The 21056-nt window shown below is 57.0% G+C and overlaps 2 protein-coding genes across 3 annotated transcripts in view; one reads left to right on the top strand and one right to left on the bottom strand.

Annotated features, from left to right (window-relative positions):
* The window catches only part of MEIOSIN (meiosis initiator), a 34823-nt gene extending 18590 nt beyond the window's left edge, over window positions 1-16233 (top strand). For both annotated transcript variants that reach the window (XM_032178529.2, XM_058428877.1), the window contains exons 4-14: window positions 2547-2658; window positions 5725-5862; window positions 6599-6844; window positions 8089-8197; window positions 9322-9422; window positions 10530-10685; window positions 11063-11139; window positions 13282-13482; window positions 13554-13798; window positions 14910-14999; window positions 15562-16233. In XM_032178529.2, coding sequence (XP_032034420.1) covers window positions 2547-2658; window positions 5725-5862; window positions 6599-6844; window positions 8089-8197; window positions 9322-9422; window positions 10530-10685; window positions 11063-11139; window positions 13282-13482; window positions 13554-13798; window positions 14910-14999; window positions 15562-15709 — 1623 coding nt within the window. In that variant the 3' untranslated portion in view covers window positions 15710-16233. The remainder of the gene's footprint in view (window positions 1-2546; window positions 2659-5724; window positions 5863-6598; window positions 6845-8088; window positions 8198-9321; window positions 9423-10529; window positions 10686-11062; window positions 11140-13281; window positions 13483-13553; window positions 13799-14909; window positions 15000-15561) is intronic.
* Window positions 16234-16377: 144 nt separating this feature from the next.
* SIX5 (SIX homeobox 5) lies at window positions 16378-20983 on the bottom strand. The gene is made up of 3 exons (XM_032178530.2): window positions 19622-20983; window positions 17941-18746; window positions 16378-17702 (listed from the first exon to the last, which is right to left on the bottom strand). Exons 1-3 carry the CDS (start codon window positions 20419-20421, stop codon window positions 17092-17094), a joined length of 2217 nt encoding a protein of 738 aa, XP_032034421.1. The 5' UTR covers window positions 20422-20983; the 3' UTR covers window positions 16378-17091.
* Between the last annotated feature and the right edge of the window lie 73 nt (window positions 20984-21056).

Raw genomic sequence — 21056 nt, forward strand, 5'->3', positions numbered from 1 at the left:
ACCATGTTAGCCAGGATGGTCTGGATCTCCTGACCTCGTGATCCTCCAGCCTCGGCCTCCCAAAGTGCTGGGATTACAGGTGTGAGCCACCACGCCCGGCCTATAGCTTCCTTCTGTGGACCACACTGAATCATTTCAGTGACTGACTGTGTTTTATACAACAGCTTCACATGAGTCCCTTCATCAGACCATGTTTCCTGATTTGGAGTTTGGAAGATTATTGCTGTTGTCTTATTTTTCTAGGGATCTAGTTTGATTCAAAAAGTACTTCCTGGTGTTCTTCCCTCACCATTTCCCCAGGATAACTCCTTCTACTCTTCAGATCTCAGTTTATTTATTTATTTGAGGCAGAGTCTCTCTCTGTTGCCCAGACTAGAGTGCAGTGGCATGACCTCGGCTCACTGTAACCTCCACCGCCTGGGTTCAGGTGATTCTCTTGCCTCAGCTTCCCAAGTAGCTGAGACTACAGGCGTGCACCACTACACCTGGCTAATTTTTGTATTTTTAGTAGAGACTGGGTTTTGCCATCTTGGCTGGGATGGTCTTGAACTCTTGACTCAAGTGATCCACCTGCCTCGGCCTCCCAAAATGCTGGGATTACAGGCACGAGCCACCACGCCCGGCCCAGATCTCAGTTTAAATGCTACTTATTCAGAGACACCTTTTCAGACACCCTAATTTTGGAACCCCTTGTTACACTCTTTTATTTGTAATGCTTATCACACAGTCGATCATTTTCGATGATTTGTGAGTTTATTAAGATGTGTTGCTCTCAGTAGATTGTAAGCTCCATGAAGTCGAACAAAAGCATGTCCAGTTTACCCTGACACACCTAGCCCCTAGTCAGTCGTAGTATCTTTTAGCTTTGTGACTCCAGTACCAACTCAGGAGGTATTTGGTGGCTGCATGGATGACGCCTGCAAGGCAGGAGGCATCCTTCTTGGTACTTTGGGGAGACTCATTCCTTCGACAATCCCTGGCTTAGTGACCTCTCAATTCTGTGTGCTTGGGATGGGAAACCAATTTGCTACAGTCTCACCCTTAACTAGTTCACGGTCAGTGGCAGAGAATAAACAATGATTATAAAACAGTGTGGCAAGTGCCTTGGTGGAGGTAGGCCCAGGGTGTCACAAGAGTGCAGGAGGGGGCCAGGTGAGGTGGCTCATGCCTGATCCCAGCATTTTGGGAGACTGAGGCGGGCGGATCATCTGAGGTCAAGAGTTCAAGACCAGCCTGACCAACATGGTGAAACCCCATCTCTACTAAAAATACAAAATTCCTCAGGCATGGTAGTGCATGCCTGTAATCCTAGCTTCTTGGGAGGCTAAGGCAGGAGAATCGAATCGCTTGAACCCGGGAAGTGGAGGTTGCAGTGAGCTGAGACTGCGCATTGCACTCCAGCCTGGGTGACAAGGGCAAACCTCTGTCTCAAAAAAAAAAAAAAAAAGAGTGCGGGAGGGAACAGCTGACCCATCCTGGGTGAGAGGGGCAGACAGGCGGCACTTCTGGAGGAGGAGACCACTGTGCAGAGGCTCAGAGGAGGAGAAGCCTGTGAGGGAGTTCATGGGGAGAAGAGGAGGGCTTTGCAGATAGAGAATACAGCATGAGCCAGGGGCCAGGAAAGACGCCAGTGAGTGTGCGCCAAAAACTGCACCAGGAGGCAGGCGGACCTGGATTGAGATTCCAGCTCTGCTGCTCCATCTCTGCAGCCTTTATTTGAGACAGTCTTGCTCTGTTGCCCAGGCTGGAATGCCATGGCACGATCTCAGCTCACTACAACCTCCACCTCTTGGGTTCAAGCGATTCTCCTGCTTCAGCCTCCTGAGTAGCTGGGACTACCGGCATGTACCACCATGCCTGGCTTATTTTTGTATTTTTATTAGAGACAGGGTTTTGCTCTGTTGGCCAGGCTGGTCTTGAACTCTTAACTTCAAGTGATCCATCTGCTTCGGCCTCCCAAAGTGCCGGGATTACAGGTGTGAACCACCGCGGCCAATCTCTGTAACCGTAGCAAGCCCCTTAGCACTTTGAGCCTCCGTTTCTGTAGTTGTAGCCCCTGTCTCACTGGGCTGCAGTGAGGGCTAGAGAGCAGAACAGGAAGGTCTCTGCCAACTGAAGAATTGTTGGGGTGGGTGGGGAATGGGGTCCTGGAGCCTCTGTGTCTCTGGTCCCCAGCAGCCTCACGTTGTCTCGAGCCCTGGCTATTGTGCTTAACCCTGTCTTTCTTTCTTTCTTTTTTTTTTTTTTTTGAGACAGAGTCTCGCTCTGTTTCCCAGGCTGGAGTGCAACGGCGTGATCTTGGCTCACTGCAACCTCCGCCTGACGGGTTCAAGCAATTCTCCTGCCTCAGCCTCCCGAGTAGCTGTCATTACAGGCATACGCCACCACACCCAGCTAATTTTTTGTATTTTTAGTAGAGACGGGGCTTCACCTTGCTGGCCAGGCTGGTCTCGAACTCCTGACCTCATGATCCGCCCATCTCAGACTCCCAAAGTGCTGGGATTACAGGCGTGAGCTTGGCCAACCCTGTCTTTCTTTTGAGGCAGAAGGAGATTCTGGTGCATGTCCTGCAGTACATTCAGTACCTCCAGAGAAACATCGATGCCGCCAAGGCCTTGTTCAAAGGCCACATCACCACTGGGGAAGGTGGACTTGCAGGTAAGTAGTTCCGCCAGTGTTTCCTGGTGCCTGCGATGTGCCAAGTGTTGTTCCAGCCATCAGGGATACCGAGTGACCCTTGTGTCAAGGCCTGGTATAGGGGACAAAGAGAGATATGCAAGATGCCTCAGAGAAGAGGGGCCTTGGAGCTGGGCCTTTAGGACTGTAGGAGTTGCAGGGAAGCCTAGCCAGGCAGAAGAAACAGGCCAGGCACAGTGGCTGACGCCTGTAATCCCAGCACTTTGGGAGGCCAAGGCGGGCGGATCACTTGAGGTCAGGAGTTCGAGACCAGCCTGGCCAACATGGCAAAACCCCATCTCTACTAAAAATACAAAACTTAGCTGGCGTGGTGGCGGGTGCCTGTAATCCCAGCTACTTGGGAGGTTGAGACAGGAGAATCACTTGAACCTGGGAGGTGGAGCTTGCTATGAGCCGAGATCACTCCACTGCACCCTAGCCTGGGTGACAGAGCAAGACTCTGTCTCAAATAATAATAATAATAATAATAATAAATATATAAATAAAATAAATCTGATCATGACCTTCCCCTGGCATAAAATCCCTCAGTAATTTTCATCTTCTTCACTTCCCTCCATAGCCAGGTGCTGGAAGCCCTTTGGGATCTCATCTCTGCCTTCCTAGTCCCTGCCGGACCTCCCTAGCCTCATCTTCTACCATTCTGCCAGCGTATTTTATTTATTTATTTGTGTTTTTTGTTTTTTTTTTTTGTTTTTTGTGTTTTTTTTGAGATGGAGTATCACTCTGTCACCCAGGCTGGAGTGCAATGCTGTGATCTCTGCTCACTGCAACCTCTGCCTCCTGGGTTCAAGCGATTCTCTTGCCTCGGCCTTCCAAGTAGCTGGGACCACAGGCATGTGCCACCACACCCGGCTAATTTTTGTATTTTTAGTAGAGATGGGGTTTCACCATATTGGCCAGGCTTATTTATTTATTTATTTATTTTTTTGAGACGAAGTATTCTGTCACCCAGGCTGGAGTGCAGTGACACCATCTCGGCTCACTGCAATCTCTGCCTGCCAGGCCTCTGCCAGTATATTTTACACTACAGTAACAGCGACAGCACCCAGCTCATCTAGCCTTAGGGGACTGGTATGTCCCAGGTGCTGTGGTATGTTTCTTTTTCTTTTTTTTTTTTTTTTTTTGAGGCGGAGTTTCGCTCTTGTTGTCCAGGCTGGAGTGCAGTGGCGTGATCTCAGCTCACCACAACCTCTGCCTCCCAGGTTCAAGTGATTCTCCTGCCTCAGCCTCCCGAGTAGCTGGGATTACAGGCACCCACCACCACACCCGGCTAATTTTTTTGTATTTTTAGTAGAGACGGTGTTTTGCTGTATTGGCCAGGCTGGTCTCGAACTCCTGACCTCAGGTGATCCACCCACCTCAGCCTCCCAAAGTGCTGGGATTACAGCTGTGAGCCACCACTCCCAGCCTCTTTTTTTTTGAGGCAGGGTCTCACTCTGTCACCCAGGCTGGAGTGCAGTGGCATGATCATGTCTCACTGTAACCTCAAACTCGCAGGACTCAGACTCCAGGGGTCAAGCAATCCTCCTGCCGCAGACTTCTAAGTAGCTTGTACTACAGGCACGTGCCACCAACATCCAGATAATGTCTTTTTTTTTTTGAGATGGAGTTTCTCTCTGTCGCCCAGGCTAGAGTGCAGTGGCGTGATCTCAGCTCACTGCAAGCTCCGCCTCCCGGGTTCAAGCCATTCTCCTGCCTCAGCCTCCCAAGTAGCTGGGACTACAGGCGCCCACCACCACACCCAGCTAATTTTTATATTTTTAGTAGAGACAGGATTTTGCCATGGTCGCCAAGCTGGTATCACCTCAAGTGATCCACCCGTCTCAGCCTCCTAAAGTGTTGGGATGACAGATGTGAGCCATCGTGCCTGGCTCTGGCTAATATTTTTGTTTGTTTTTTTGTAGAGACAGAGTCTCACTATGTTGCCCAAGCTGGTCTTAAACTCCTGGGCTCAAGCAATCCTCCCACCTTGGCCTCCCAAAGTGCTGGGATTATAGGAGTGGGCCACCAAGCCTGACTTGTTTCTATGTATTAACTCACATTTAATTGTCAGGACAAATACCGAAGGGAAAAGCTAATGTGGTCCCGTTTTGCAGGTGATGGAACTGAAGCCCAGAGAGGTTAAGGTCACAGAGATGAGCCTGAGTCAGGGCCTGGCTCAGAGCCCACACACATCATCTCCATGCCACGCAGACCTCCAATCACACCCAATGACTTGCCTGTCCCCACACACCCCGCGCGTGTCTTCTCATGCCTGCAAGCTCTTACTCAGATAGCTGCTGCTTCTTCTTCTTTTTTGTTTGTTTTGTTTTTTTTTTGAGGCGGAGTCTCGCTCTTTCACCCAGGCTGGAGTGAAGTGGCGCAATTTCGGATCACTGCAAGCTCCGCCCCCTGGGTTCAAGCGATCCTCCTGCCTCAGCCTCCCGAGTAACTGGGATTACAGGCACCCGCCACCATGCCCAGCTAATTTTTGTCCCTGACATGTAGTGTAGAGGACTGGTCATGAAGTGAGAGACTGGAGTCAGGGAGTTGAGGAAAGACACTGTTCGGAGTGATCTAGACGGGACAATTAGGCCCCAGCTAGCGCTGTAGCTGAGAATGTGGATAGAAGTGAGTAAACCTAGGAGATGTTAATGAGGAAGAATAGAGAGGCCAGAGGGAAAGGCCCCAGTGACCTTGGGGGGGTGGGGTAGGGGACCCTCACTGTGTTGAGGAAGGTGGGAGGAGGTACTGGTGTGGGCGGGGAGAGGGTGAAGCATCCTCAAGGTGCCCAGTCTGGGGAAGTGTTGATTCCGTTCTCCCACTGAGCCAAGGCCCAAAACAGCCCTGAAGAAACCTGAGTTCTTGCCCTCTACTTTCACAGTCCTGACTGAGCGGCCTTGGATAAGCCCTCAGTTTCCAAACTGTAAAGTCAGCCTGGGGGCCCACGCTGACCCAGGACTGAGGAGCATTGTCTGGAAGGCAGGAACTGCAGTTGGGTGCAGATGGGGTGGGGGATCTGATCTGTTTCCCTCTCCATCCCTGCAGGGCTGGATCAGAATCCAGCCTGGGGCCCAGCCAGGCGGAGGAGACACTCTACCCCCTCCAGCTCCCCAAGTTCTCAGAAGTCCCATCTCCAGGGAGCATGCCAGAAGCCTCGGAAGAAGAAGCTGACCCAGGCATCAGGTACAAGCTGTCGCTGGAGGCGGAACCAGAAGCCCAGGTCACCCGGGAGCAGGGCGTCTTCTCCAGGGATGTCCTTACTCTGGGGGCCTTCTCAGCACCCTGTGCCTGGGTTCAACTCCCAGCTCTTCCTTGTATTAGCACTGAGGCCTCACACCCAGAAACTTGGGGTTCACTGGTCTATGGCAGAACCTGGGCATCAGTATTTTTTTTTTTTTTTTTTTGAGACAGAGTCTCGCTCTGTCCACCAAGCTGGAGTGCAGTGGCACATCTCGGCTCACTGCCACCTCTGCCTCCCAGGTTGAAGCGATTCTCCTGCCTCAGCCTCCCAAGTTGAAGCGATTCTCCTGCCTCAGCCTCCCGAGTAGCTGGGATTACAGGCAAATGCCACCATGCTCAGCTAATTTTTATATTTTTAGTAGAGACAGCGTTTCGCCATGTTGGCCAGGCTGGTCTTGAACTCCTGACCTCAAGTAATCTGCCTGCCTCGGCCTCCCAAAGTGCTGGGATTACAAGCATGAGCCACTACGCCTGGCCAGTGTTTTTTAAAGGTCGCAAGATGATTCTGACATGTGGACAGGGGTTGAACAAACAGGCCTGTGATTGAGAATCTGGGCATACCCACACCAGGCCAGGCATAGCTTTGACATCGACAAGGACGTTTCCCACCTGAACCCTATTCTGGTGACAGGCAGGTGACTCCCAGGCCCCTCTGACATCTGAACCTCTGCTCCCCCAGAAAGCCAGACTCGGACCCCGAAGCCTCGCCGCTCCCTGGCCCTGAACAAGCCTGAGAAGCTGATGACCCTATCCCCAGACCAGAAAGGAAGCAGCACAGAGAGGATCACCACCCCTCCAAGGTGCCCTGATTTCTGCAGTCACCTGAGGCCTGCATCATCCTCACCTCCAGGTGACAGAAAAGGAGGACAGTCCCAGCTGATGCTGTTGGATCTGGCCGAGGACACCATCCACTGTGACATCTCAAGTGGGTCTCTTTCCTCACTCTAAACTTAGTCTTTCATTGAGATGCCACTTTGGGGGCACCTGCTGTGTCCCAGGCACAGTACCAGTAGTGGGGGCTGCAGCAGTGAATAGGAAACACCGCCTCTCACTTCTCAAGCTTGTGGCCTTGCCCTGGTGGTCTTCATCGCAGGCTGTGTCATGGCTGTAAGTGGGGGACGAGATCAGCATCATCGTCTTGTGTGGGCTTCCCATCACAGAACCGGGGAGGAGGGCAGGGCCTCTGCCTCAGGCCTCACTTGGATCTCCTGTGCCCCGGTCACTGCACTGGTTTGGAAAAGGTGTGGTGATGCTTTCAAGCAGAGAGCTAGGCCAGAGGGAGGGAGGTCGGAGCTCGAGGTTTTGAGGCCTCAAGTCATCTCTTTCCTCTATTTGTTCATTCAGCCTTTTCCTTTTTTTTTTTGAGATGGAGTCTTGCTCTGTCGCCCAGGCTGGAGTGCAGTGGTACAATCTCGGCTCACTGCAACCTCTGCCTCCTGGATTCAAGCGACTCTCCTGCCTCAGTCTCACGAGTAGCTGGGATTACAGGCACACACCACCACGTCCAGCTAATTTTTGTATTTTTAGTACAAACAGGGTTTTGCCATGTTGACCAGGCTGGTCTTGAACTCCTGATCTCAGATGATCGCCCACCTTGGCCTCCCAAAGTGCTGGGATTACAGGTGTGAGGCACTGTGCTGGGCCCATTAGAGTTTTTTGTTTGTTTGTTTTGAGACAAAGTCTTGCTCTGTTGCCCATGCTGGAGTGCAGTGGTGCAATCTTGGCTACTGCAACCTCCACCTCCCAGGTTCAAGCAATTCTCTGCCTCAACCTCCTGAGTAGCTGGGACAGGTGCCCACCCCCATGCCCGGCTAATTTTTGTATTTTTAGTAGAGACGGGGTTTCACCGTCTTGGCCAGGCTGGTCTTAAACTCCTGACCTCGTGATCCACCGCCTCAGCCTCCCAAAGTGCAGGGGTTACAGGTATGAGCCACTGTGCCTGGCCCCCATTACAGCTTCTGATGGGGATGTGGGATTCAAAAAACCCAGGGGTGATTTGGGGCATCCCTCACCCTCACACTGACGCAACACCCTGCATCCTGAGGTTTGGGCTAGGATTGGGGAGTGAGAGGGTGTGTGGCAGAAGCTGGCACCCCTTTGTCCCCTGCTTTTGGGCTTCCTGGAATTTGGCCCAGTCCCCAGGCATGGTCATCCTGATCTGCCCCTTAGGCTGCTGGTGCCAGGGCAGTGTCCAGGATGAGGCACCTTTCCCTGCGCTCCTGGCTCAGGAAGATGTGGCGAGGATCCATTTTCTCAACAAGACCCAGCCCCATCCCAGGTAAGGGAGTCCCCAGGGCACTGAGTGGGCGGTGCTGAGGGGTTTGGTCTGGCGTGGGTGAGGGGTAGTGGGAAGAGGGGCCAAGTCGCGTCCTCTGCCGGTGCCCCTTGAGCACGAATGGGGGCCCAGCTTTGTGCCTGCCACCGTGAGCTCACAGGAAAGCCTGACTTCCCATTTCCCGGACGTGGTCACAGCTTCCTCACCAGTCTCTTTGCCTCGCCTGTGGCCCTCCATCCCATCCTCATGTGCCCACATGGCTTTTCCAACACAGAGACCTTGACCACAGAGGTTGTGGCTTAAAGCCCTTCCTCAGTGCCTGCAGCATAGAGTCCAATATCTTTTTTGTTTATTTGTTTGTTTTTGAGACAGGGTCTCACTCTGTTGCCCAGGCCAGAGAGCAGTGGCACAATCATAGGTCACTGCAGCCTCAACCTTCAGGGCTCAGGCAGTCCTCCTGCCTCAGCTTCCTGAGTAGCTGGGACCACAGGTGCACACCAGCACGCCCAGCTAATTTTTTTATGTTTATTTTTTGTAGAAATGAGGTCCCCCTATGTTGCCTAGGCTGGTCTTGAACTCCTGGGCTCAAGCAATCCTCCCACCTCAGCCTCCCAAAGTGCTGGGATTACAGGTATGGGCCACTGCGCCCGGCCCTGATATTTTACCTGGCCTTTGAGACCTTCAGTGGCCCCCAACTCACCTTGTCAGCCCTCTCTCCAGCCCTTCACCCATGACTCTTACACTTCACACCACCACACATTCGCCATTCCCCAGAAGCCCTGCGCCAGCCCCTCTGAGCTTCTCACATTCCAGTACTTCTTCCTGGATAGCCTGCTTCCCTGTGCCCCTGGAAAACTGCCCATCCCTCAGGCTGAACCCACTGCTCTCCACTGGCTCATCCTCCTCCAACGCCCTCGGTCACAGCACTGCCCCGTCGTCTGCAGTGCCTGCTTATGGGCTGGGCTCTCCTCATGAGACTGTAAGCTCCCTGAGGATGGGAGCCTCAACTGACTGAGGTTTATGCCCCCAGCACTCCCCCAGGGGCCAGTGCAGAGTGCCAAAGGGGCCCCATAGCAGTTTCTAGCCCAGGGCCTGTGTATCTGACTCTGAAACTCCACCTTTTGCAGGCAGAAGCTGGTATTCTATGATTCCAGCGAGGATGTGGACAAAGGGTCCCTAGATGCTGACCCTTGGCTTCCTGCCTGGACCCCAGAGAACAGCCCCCAAGGTGACTGCAACTCTTGTCTCTCCTCCTTGTAGGCTGGTGTGGGCCTTCCCATACTTTCAGTCTGAGGATTTCTATGAAAGAGGGGAGGCAGGAAAGGGAATGGAGATCCCCTAAGCACAGGGAAGGCAAACACACAGTGCACCGGCCAGCTCTCCACCACCGCTGCCATGGAGACTTGCTAATCAATCACCACTCTTCCCTTGAGCCCAGACACTACCTCAGAATCATTCTGGGTCTTTTTGGTTTGTTTGTTTTATTTTATTTTATTTTATTTTATTATTATTTTTAAGACAGAGTCTCGCTGTCGCCCAGGCTGGAGTGCAGTGGCGCGATCTCGGCTCACTGCAGGCTCCACCCCCCCGGGGTTCACGCCATTCTCCTGCCTCAGCCTCCCGAGTAGCTGGGACTACAGGCGCCTGCCACCTCGCCCGGCTAATTTTTTGTATTTTTAGTAGAGACGGGGTTTCACTGTGTTAGCCAGGATGGTCTCCATCTCCTGACCTCCTAATCTGCCTGCCTCGGCCTCCCAAAGTGCTGGGATTACAGGCGTGAGCCACCGCGCCCAGCCTGTTTTATTTTTTGAGATAGGGTTTCACTCTGTTGTCCAGGCTGGAGTACAGTGGTGAAATCTCAGCTCACTTCAACCTCTGTCTCCTGGGTTCAAGTGATTCTCCTGCCTCAGCCTCCCGAGTAGCTGGGATTACAGGTGCCCACCACCATGACCGGCTAATTTCTGTATTTTTAGTAGAGATGCGGTTTCACCATGTTGGCCAGGCTGGTCTCAAACTCCTGACCTAAGGTGATCCGCCCGCCTCAGCCTCCCAAAGTGTTGGGATTACAGGCGTGAGCCACTGCGCCCAGCCAGCCAGGCTGGTCTTGAACTCCTGACCTCAAATGATCCGCCCACCTCGGCCTCCCAAAGTGGTGGGGTTACAGGCGTGAGCCATCGCAGCCGGCTGCCTCTTCATTTCTCCCATCAAGAATTCAAAATGAGAAGCTGAGATTCGCTTTCCGTAGCATCAGGCACTATCTCCTCAATGCCAGCTGCTGTGCTAGGGCAGAGGGTGATCTCTGGCCACACCCCTGAGTCTGCTGTTTCCTTTCCAGGGAGCCCACTGCTCCTGGGGCCTCCCCAGATTGATGTCTGGAGTGGAACAGGCCACCCAAGTGAGATCCTCAGGCTCAGCCCTGGCCTTTTCAGCTCCCCAGGGAAACTGCTGCCAGACGAGATCTTGGAGGATGACATGGAGTACCTGACCCAAGGTGAGGCCCAGGCCTGGCCCTGATGCTTAGTTCATTCGGGAAACATACGGTGCCCAGGCCTGCGCTGGGCCATCCTGGGTGCCCGGGGTGAATCCTGCCCTGGCCCTGCCTCAAGGAGCCCACAGCCTAGTGGGGGAGCAGCCAGAGGCTGGTGTGGTGCATGGGTGGCTTTAGAAGCCCATAGCAGGACTTGAGCTCACTCTGTGTGTTGGAGGTGACCCAGGGGAGTGGGCTGTGAGCGGGATTTGGACATAGGGTGGGAGATCCTGAAGAATGCCAGAGATGGGGACTCCGGCTAGCAGGGACAGTGTGGCCGAAGCTTGGCGGTGTGGGAGAAGCATTTCTGCTCTGGCTGCCCCTCTGGTCTCCCTCCCTAGCGGCTTTCTTTGAAGAAGTGTGCTTAGATTTGGAGTCTTCACCTTCAGCCCACATGCAGGAGGCTCCACAGGAAAAGGTAAACATCCTCTGCCCCTCGGTCCACAGACACATCCATCTGCCTTTCCACACACGCCACTCACGGCTTCATTCACTCATCCACTCTCTCACCCTTTCAGCCACCATCTACCCATCTGTCCTTCCACTCATGCTTCTCCTCATCCTTAAAACCACCCCCTGACCCTCTTTGCGTTCACCAGTGGCCACCAGATGCTGGCTCTGTGCTGGGCACGTGGAATGAATTGGACAAAAAGGATAAAAAAGGATAAAAGCTGCCAGGTGCCCGTAGAAAAGAAAACCCACATCATTTTATTTATTTATTTTATTTTATTTAGACTGAGTTTCCCTGTTGTCGCCCAGGCTGGGGTGCAGTGGCGCGATCTCGGCTCACTGTAACCTCCGCCTCCCGGGTTCAAACAATTCTCCTGCCTCAGCCCCCCTAGTAGCTGGGATTACAGGTGCCTGCCACCACACCCGGCTAATTTTTGTATTTTTAGTAGAGACGGGGTTTCACCATGTTGGCCAGGCTGGTCTCGAACTCCTGACCTCGAGTGATCCGCCCACCCCAGCCTCCCAGAGTGCTGGGATTACAGGTGTGAGCCACCGCGTCCAGTTTCCCACATCATTTTACAACTACTCTATGAAGCAGGGTCTCCTGTAGCCCCATTTTACAGATAAGGAAATTGAAATCAAAAGACTAGGCTGGGCGTGGTGGCTCACACCTGTAATCCCAGCACTTTGAGAGGCTGAAGTAGGCAGACCACCTGAGGTCAGGAGTTCGAGACCAGCCTGGCCAACATGGGGAAACCCCATCTCTACTAAAAATAGGAAAATTGTCTGGGTGTGGTGGCTCACGCCTGTAATCCCACTATTTTGGGAGGCTGAGGAGGGCAGATCACCTGAAGTCAGGAATTGGAGACCAACCAGTCTGGCCATCATGGCAAAATACCAACTCTACTAAAAATACAAAATTAGCCGGGTGTGGTGGTGCACACCTGTAATCCCAGTTACTCAGGAGGCTGAGGCAGGAGAATTGCTTAAACCTGGGAGGCGGAGGTTGCAGTGAGCCGAGATGGCACCATTGGACTGCAGCCTGGGCAACAAGAGTGAAACCCAGTCTCAAAAAAGAAAAAGAAAAAGAAATGATCAGGGTATGGCCAGGTGTGGTGGTTCATGCCTATAATTCCAGCACTTTGGGAGGCTGAGGCGGGCAGATCACCTGCGGTCAGGAGTTTGAAACTAGCCTGACCAATATGATGAAACCCCCCTCTACTAAAAATACAAAATTAGCTGGGCGTGGTGGTGGGCACTTGTAACCCCGGCTACTCAGGAGGCTGAGGCAGGAGAATCACTTGAACCCAAGAGGTGGAGTTTGGAGCCGAGATGGTGCCATTGCACTCCAGCCTGAGGGACAAGAGCAAGACTCCGTCTCAAAAAAAAAAAAAAAAAAAAAAAGAAAGAAAGAAAGAAAGACAGGGTCTTGCTTTGTTGCCCAGGCTGGAGTGCAGTGTCACCATCATAGATCAGTGCCTTGAACTCCTGGGCTCAAATGACCCTCCCACACCACCATGCCCAGCTGTTTTTTTAAATTATTTTAAAATTTAACTTAATTTCTTTCTTTTTTTTTTTTTGAGACAGAATCTCACTCTGTCGCCCAGGCTGGAGTGCAGTGATGCGATCTCGGCTCACCACAACCTCCACCTCCTGGATTTAAGCGATTCTTGTGCCTCAGCCTCCAGAGTAGCTGGGACTACAGGCACCCACCACCACACCTGGCTCATTTTTTAGTATTTTTAGACAAAGTTTCGCCATGTTGGCCAGGCTGGTTTTGAACTCCTGACCTCAGGTGATCCTCCTGCCTCAGCCTCCGAAAGTGCTGAGATTACAGGCATGAGCCACTGTGCCTGGCCTTTTTTTTTTTTTTTTAATTTTTTGTAGAACGAGGTCTCGCTATGTTGCCCAGGCTGGTCTGTAACTCTTGGCCTCAAGCAGTCCTCCTGCCTCAGCCTCCCAGAGTGTTGGGGTTACAGGCGTGAGCCACCACACCCTGCCAATCTGAGCTGCTGCTAATGCTCATGTTATGTCCTAGAAAAGCAGTATTGGGGGGATGAAGGGGCACCACTTGTCTCCCCTCCCATCTTTCTCCCTCATCATGCCCCAGGACACAGCCTCCAGGGCCCCCAAAGACCCTCCTGAGTCCCACAGCCTGCACCGGTCCTCAGTCTCGCTGGACCACTGCTACCTCTCGCTGAGTGGGAACAGCAAGGCGCCATCCAGCTCCAGGTCCAGCTCCAGCTCCAGCTCCAGCTCCAGCTCCAGCTCAGAGGACAGCGACTCGGAGCCCCTGTGGAAGCAGCGAGAGGTGAGAGACACGGCCACATGCCAGGGCTGGCAGGACCTCCTTCCTCTCTCACCACCCTCTCCCTCCCCCAGGATATGCAGGCCAACACTGTGGGCACCCCCGGCTCCAGCGAAGAGGACGAAGACACCACATGGACCCCCACCCGGCTGGCCTCACCCCTGCCGGCAGCCAAGAAAAAGGCCAGGAAGGGCCAAGTAGCCAGGGCCCCCGTGAAGCCCAAGGAGAAGAAGAAAGGTCCCTGCCCACCCCAGATGAAGAAGAAGTGCGTCAACGGCTTCATCATGTTCTGCAGGATGAACCGGAAGCAGTACATCCGGTGGGTAGAGGGTCGTCTTTGGCCCTGGGGAAGGCCCTGGCTTCGTTCTCCACCCGCAGCCTGGCTGTGCCGCTCCTCACAGCTGTCTGACACTTTTTCTTCCTCCGAGACCCCACAAACCCTTCGTGGACCACAGTTCTTCCCCAGAACTGAACCCGGCCCCATTGTATTGGACAGGGTCCATCCATTGTCAGCACTGAAACCCAATTCAGACTTTAGACTTCAGAAAAAAAGGAGTTTTTTTTTTTTTTGAGACAGTCTCACTCTATCACCCAGGCTGTAGTGCAGTGGCATAATCACAGCTCACTGCAACCTCTGCCTCCCAGATTCTCCTGCCTCAGCCTCCTGAGTAGCTGGGATTACAGGCGCGCCACCCGGCTAATTTTTGTATTTTTAGTAGAGACAGGGTTTCACCATGTTGGCCAGGCTGGTCTTGAATACCTCACCTCAAGTGATCTGCCTGCCTCGGCCTCTCAAATTGCTGGGATTACAGGTGTGAGCCATCAGGCCCAGCAAGAAAAGAAAATGAATTGGCTTATATAACCTAGAAAACAAGGGCAGGTATAGACTGCCTTGAGACGTAGCTGGTTTTAGGGCTCACACAGGCTGTCTGGAATCTTTGTCCTTTTCGCTCAGTTCCGCTGTCTTCCGGGCTGGCTTTATTCTCTGGCAGGTGGGGTCACCCCAGGAGGCACAGGCTCGGGTCCTGTCCCCCACCCAAGCGACCCCAGGGGGAGAAGAGGTCTCTAAGGTTTTAAGCAGAGTCCTTGGGACTGACTTTGGTAGATCTAGTGCCAACCCTGAACCAGTCACTGCCAGGCCTGGAGCCAGGGGATGGGGAGGCCCTCCCAAGCCACAGTGGAGAAGAGCTGGTTCCTTTACAGGAAGACCCAGATATGGGGGCCAGGAGCGGTGGCCACAGGTCCCCTGTACTCTCCTGGGACACCAGGTGCCCCCTTGTGAACAGCCACTGAGTCCAGCTCCCTCTGCCTCCTCAGCTCCAGAGGGTGGTCTTGGAGGCCTTGTAGACCCACAAGGCTAGGAAGGGTCCGAGTTCTCAGTCGGGGTGTCCTGCAGGCCTCCCCTTACCTCCTCCTCCTTCCTGTCCCAGATCCTGCCCTGGAACCGCTTCCACAGCTGCCACCAAGGAGCTGGCCCAGCTGTGGCGGGTGATGACCCAGCAGGAGCGGAGGCCATACTGGTGAGAGGCCCCGGCCCTGAGGTGTGGGTAGGGGGTCGAAGGGCCTCCCTACCCCAGAACCCTGCTCTGTCTCTGGAGCCTTGGGTGTCATGGCATGGGAGACTGCGCTGAAGAATTTGCGTGTTGCCCCTTCTTATGAAACCCTTGGGGGTGACACAGGTGTGGGGGTGACACAGGTGTAGGGTTGCCCCACCACAGCTAAGCTGGGGAACAGCTGAGCCCAGACATGGACCCCCTGTCTCAATTCCTTTGCTGTCTCTGCCACACGAATTTCTCGGGGCATGGTCTGATTTTCCTGTCACTTGGCCACCTCGACTCCCCTGAATCCTGTCCCCTCCACCTTCAAGGAGCTGCCACCTGCCCTGGCTCCTGACTTTGAACACATCCCAGAGCCCTTGGCTGAGTCCCGTCTCACAGATCGGGACTTGGTGGACCCAAGGCTCGCCCAATAGAGGCTAAAACAGTGGCCCAGGCCCCTGCGGGGGCCACAGGATTGGGGGTGGGACAGGGATGCCCGGGAGGCAAGTGAGGAAGCCGGGCCATCCTGCCACCGTCTCCCCAGCACCAAGGCTCGCAGGTTCAGCCGCCAGCACAACCGCATTGTGAAGCAGGACGGCTCCAGCAGCGAGGCTGAGGACTGGGAGACGCCCAAACCCTTCTACCAGCTGCTGGCCGAGAAGGCCTTGCCGCTTCCCCCGCACCTCCAGTAGAGAGGGCGGCCCCCTCGCCTCGCTGCCCTCACCCCTCATGGCAACTGCGGCTCTTGCTGGAAGCCAGGACCCATCGATGAATTTGTCCCTCCTGGGCCTCCAGCCCCTGAGAATGCAGGTCCCATGGGACTGGGGAGTTGGGGGGACACTGATTGGCCCCAACTGCTGGGCACGTTTGTCTGGAGCACCAGAGTCACCCGCAGCTGCCTTGATTCTCCCCCGGGCTTAGGAAGGAAACCCAAAATGAAATGCGGGGTGTTGGAAGGTGAAGTTTACCCACCCCTCTCCCCTTCCCTTCCCCACCCCAGAGCTACTTGGTTGCAACCCTGTTCATGCTCACCTCACCCTACTCCTCCCTCTCCTGTTCTATTTTTAGACTATTTATTGTTTTAAATAAAGCAAGTGGAACCTTTGTTACCAGCAAGAGAGACAAGGGCAAGCCCTCCTGCATCCCCTTGCTGCCCCGCTGGGGTGCTCCGTCCACCCTCATCTCGAGGCCTGTGACTTGTAAGAGGCCTCATTGCCACCCCGTCCCCAGCCACCCTGTGCATCTGAATGCAAACCCCTCTTCCCCCTCGGGAGGCAGCAATGGGAAGGCCGGGTCTCTAGGTGGGCTCTGTGTTCAGCGCTGCTTTGGACAGCTCCTGGAAGGCACCCCAAACCTCTGGTGGTGGTGTAATCCGGTAACTTTATTTTAATTGAAAATGGAGGCATAACATGTCCTAGAAAAATAAAGATTTAGGATACAAAGGAGACACAGCGACAGGGCTGCCCCCAGGGATGAGGGAATCTTTGGTCTGGGCCGGATATGAGGACAAGGGCTTGAGTCCAGGGGAGCTGGTGAGGAAGACCCCCACCTCCCCACAGCTGCCCCACCCCCCACCCCTGGCAGGAAATGCCACACTGGGGAGGGTCTCCAGTCTCAGGGGCGCGGGGCTGCCTGTCCTCCACCTTCGGATTCCAGGCAGTTGTGACAACACTGGCTATCGGCAGAGCTATTAATTGTGTTTCAGGGAGTGACGGGGAGAGGGCTCTGGGGGCTGGAAGTCCGGCCCTGGGGCAGGGTGTTCCGCTCACAGCTAGTACCAAGTAGAGGGGGCAGGGCCCCTGAGTCAGGACCCTGAGTCCCCCACGTATATGGCAGGGCACAGCATGGGGAGGGCTGTAACAGAGAGGCCTCCCATCCAGAGGGGGATGGAGACCTGGACAGGAGGTGGCCGGGGGTGCAACCCCCAGCACCACCAGGGCTTGGAGAGGCCACCCGGGCAGAAGGATGTGGTGACTGGGGTCTTCAGCAACCGTGTTTCTGGGGCTCCCCCCTCCCACTCCTGTCCCTGTGTCTTCAGCACCATTGTTGGGAGAGGCCACAGGGCCACAATGGGTCACAGTTCCAAGGGCTCCTCCACAGGCACTGACTGGAGCTGGGTCAGAACCTTGGCCTCAGCTTCCAACCCCTCGTCAACCTCACCCCCTGCGGTGGCCCCCAGAAGCAGCCCCTCAGGGTCGGGGTCCGGCAGCCTCAGCACGGTGTGGGGGGCCTGTGTCCCCAGCCCCTTTTCCGCCTCCAGCAGCCCTTCTGTTCCTGCGCTTAGTTCCAGCCCTGCTGACCAGACAGGCACAGCTGCGGGTGACAGCATCAGCCCCTCTGGTGGGGGCGCCGGGAAGTTGGGCAGGAGGCCAGAGGAGTCAGGGGAGAAAGGCAGGCTGGTGCTGGAGGTGGTGGCAGCAGCGGGGGGTGGCTGCTGTGCAGAAAGGGTGCCTAGGGCGTGAGCCTCTGGGAGCGCAGGGCTGGGGGCCACCGGGAGGCCTCCCTCAGGCACGGAGATGGCCGTCTCTGGCTTCAGTGGCAGGGCCAGGCCGGGGGCTGGTGGCAGGACCTGGGAGACGAGCATGCTGGTGGGGAAGGTGGCGGTGAGGATGATCTTGCCCTGCTGCACGGCCACACCCGTCACGATAGGGCTGCCAGACACAGGGTTGGCCAGGAGGAAGTTTCCTGTGGGCAGAGAGGGACCGAGCACGGGTGAGAGCCAGGAGAGCAGGCCAAGCCAGACAGAGGTGGAGACTGCGCAGCTGGAGGGCGGGCGGAGGGAGCCTTTCAGTGGGCCTTGGGGCACTGGGACTTGCCAGGGATGAGATGCCCCCCAGGAGCCCAGGAACAGCCCCTCCCTCTCTGAGATGACTGCACCCCTCCCCGGCTCTCACCCAGGCCTGAGGGAGGGAGATTGGGGTACCTGGGGAAGTGGCCGAAGGCAGCTGCAGGGCAGTCACGCCCACCCCGGAGTTGATGAGGTGCACGTTGGCAGGGCCTGCTGCAGCTGCCACCTTCACAGGGCTGCCTGGCCCGGCTGCCAACAGCTGCAGGGGCCCCACAGCCTGGGGCAGGGTCACCACCTGCGAGGTAGGCACTACCTGGGGCAGGTTCAATAGTGGGGAGGTGGGGCTCAGGCCCGTGGGGTACCCGGGGGGTGGGGAGAGCGGTACCACTTGTGGGGCAGCCACAGCAGGCACTGGCCCCGGGGGCAGAGGAAAGGTGGCAGCCGGCGGGGGGCCAGGCACCACTTGGGCCAGGGGCCCCGGGACCTCCTCTCCAAGGACTGGTCCCGGAGCAGCCACCTGGGCCCCTTTGGTCTCAGGGGCCTCCGACTGAGCCTCCTCCAGCCGCACCTCCCCTGTCTGAGGATCCAGGACCAGGGAGGTCTTGGCCTCGCTGGCCCCCTGAGGGCTGGGCTGCAGTGGAGGGGCACCCCCGCCCCCAGTGAGCAGCAGCGGGCCCAGGCTGGAGGCCTCGCCCAGGGCCAGGCCGTTGATGATGACGGGGCCCCCGTTGAGGAGCACTGCTGGGGAGCTGCTGGCTGCCAGAAAGCTCCCGTTCACCAGGATGGAGGAGGAGGCTGGGCATGGCGCGGGAGGGCTGGTCCCTGCCAAGAATAGGGAGCCCTGGGCAGCGGCCTCGGCGGAAACTGGGGCCGCCCCTCTCTCCAGGTCCTCAGGACTTCGGCTGGACTCGTCCTCAGTCGTGGGATTCCCATCAGACTCGCTGGCCGGAGAAATGGCTGTCAGCTGGGGTCCCTTAGCCTGTGGGGCCTCCCGCATAGCCAGCCGGCTGCTCCCCCACCTTTCCCTGGCCCAAGTTTCGGTGGGTCATTCCAGGGGTTATGAAGCCTCTCTCAGACCACCCCAAACTCCAGGGCCTTTTGCAAGCCCTGTGTGGACACCACTGAAGACAAGCGCTGGGGAGGGAAGAGGCCCTTGCTCTGCTCCTGCCTCGGCCTCGGGTCCCCGGAGGCTGAGCTCCCAGGTTGCCCTAAAAGTTCCTTGGTTGGGCGGAAGCCGGCGAGTGGCCTGGAGAGAGGGAGCAGCAGCCGCCAGCCCAGTTCCCGGTGCCCTCCCCGCGGGGCGTCAGAGAAGGGAGAGGCCGGCGCTCAGGGTGGGAGGGGAAGGGTTTGAGTTACAAGGAAACCGGAGCTGGGAAAGGTTCACGTTTCACAACAAAGGCAGACGACGGACCACGCCGTCCGGGCCCGGAGGGAGTGTGGGGGCGGGTGGATAAGAGTAACGGTCAGTGAAGAAAGGGGCTGGGAAGCAGCCCCTACGCAGAGTGGGGTGGCCACAGGCCCTGCCCCCTTTCCGCAGTCCCTCTAGTGCCCCCCGCAGTGTGGTTCCCCAGCACCGATGGGATTTGGGCAGGAGCTCGGAATGGAGCCGCTGGAAGAGACGCGTGCGGGGAGAGGACCCGGGCGGGTGCCTGTCCCGTCCACGCATAGTCCCCGCGCCCCGCGGGCGCCCGGGGTTGTGAGCGGGAGATGTCCGAGGACCTCGGCGCGCCGGCTCCAGCAGTGGGCACGGGGGAGGAGGGCTGGTGGACGGGATGTCCCCGGGAGAGCTGGACTTGCGTCGCCCGAGGCCCCTCACCTCTTGCAGGGCGCGCCGCCTCCGGCCCCGGTCCGGTCGCGCTGTCGCCGGTTCTTGAACCAGTTGCTGACCTGCGTGAGCGACAGGCCGGTGAGTGTGGCCAGGCGGCGCTTCTCGTCCGGCGTGGGGTAGCGGTTGCCGCGGTAGCAGGCCTTGAGGGCTGCGCGGGAGCGCTCCTTGAAGCAGTAGACTGTCTCCTCGCCGTCCCAGATGGTCTTGGGCAGCGGGAACTTCTTGCGCAGTCGATACTTGTCCACTGCGCCCAGCGCGCGGCCGCGGGCCCGCTCGGCCTCATGGTAGCGCGCGCGCAGGTAGAGGTCCTGCAGAAAGGCGTGGTGGGCGGCGGGGAAGGGGCGGCTCTCGAGTAGCCGGTAGAGCTCGGCGTACTCGCCCCGCTGGAAGGCCACCAGGGCCCGCGCGCGCAGCACCGGGTCGCTGCCACGTAGGCGCTCGGCCGGGGGCAGTGCGCCCAGGAAGCGGCTCAAGCGGCCGGCGTGGCCCGCCTGGAGCAGCGCCTCGCAGACGCACGCCACCTGCTCGGGCGAGAAGCGGAGGCCTGTGGACGGTTCGGAAGCGGCCTCGGGGGGCGACCCGGGGACGCCCGGGGATCCCGGGCCCTCAGCTCCCGCAGCCGCCTCGCCCGCCCCGGCCCCAGCCGCCGCCGCCGCCTCACCCTCGGCCGCCTGCAAAGTCTGCAAGAGCTGGCGCGCTTCCTCCTCCTCCTCTTCGGTCGCCGCCGCCGCCACCGCCTCCCCCCCGGCCGCTGGCCCCGCGCTCGGCTCCGCAGGCAAGGTAGCCATGTTTTGCAACTTTGGGAAGTTCCTCCCTCCTTCTCTTCCTCCCTCGGGCTTTCCCCAGCCCCCTCCCCCGCCGGTCCCCCCTTTTCGCCCCCACTCCCCGCTCTTCTCGATCTTCTCCCTGGCCGACCCTGCGCCCCACGCCGGGAAGGCGAGACCCAGCTCTCCACTCAGGTCTCTGTCCCCTTGTGTGTGTCCGTCCCCCTCCCGTCGGTCTGTGATTCTCCCTTTGTTTTCCCTCCGCCTCTGGCCGCGCTTTCTGCCTCCCCCCAGCGTGTGCTTCTGGCTCAGGGCCTCAGTTTCCCCATCGGGACAACGCAGAAGGTAACGGGCTGTCCAGGAAGGCTAAGGGCGCGAAGCCTCCGCCCCGAGACTGAGCTTCTGCACGCCTCCGTCTCCAGGGTCCTCTGCAGGCCCCCACATTCCCCATCTCGGCCTGCGCTCCGCCCCTCGGAATTCCCGGCTCCGCAGGGGGGGCGGGTCTGGCCGGGAGGAGGGGCGGGGAACGGGCTAGAAAGTTTGCAGCAACTTTTCTCAAGCTTGCGTCCCCGGAGCGGATGCGCGTGGCGTGCGCAGGCGCAGTGGAAGGAGGATGGCCGCGCGCGCTGCCAGCCCAGCCCCCCTCTTCTCGACGCTCG

This window comes from Hylobates moloch, unplaced genomic scaffold, assembly GCF_009828535.3.
Source record: "Hylobates moloch isolate HMO894 unplaced genomic scaffold, HMol_V3 SCAFFOLD_15, whole genome shotgun sequence".
Classification (NCBI taxonomy): domain Eukaryota; kingdom Metazoa; phylum Chordata; class Mammalia; order Primates; family Hylobatidae; genus Hylobates; species Hylobates moloch.

Bases quoted from the DNA above. Each gene is read 5' to 3' on its own strand.
- SIX5 (XM_032178530.2), bottom strand. From the start codon at position 20,421: ATGGCTACCTTGCCTGCGGAGCCGAGCGCGGGGCCAGCGGCCGGGGGG. The intron at 18,747-19,621 runs GTGAGGGGCCTC...TTCTCCGGCCAG, and splicing joins GGCGGCGCGCCCTGCAAGAG to CGAGTCTGATGGGAATCCCA. The intron at 17,703-17,940 runs GTACCCCAATCT...CTCTGCCCACAG, and splicing joins GCCTTCGGCCACTTCCCCAG to GAAACTTCCTCCTGGCCAAC.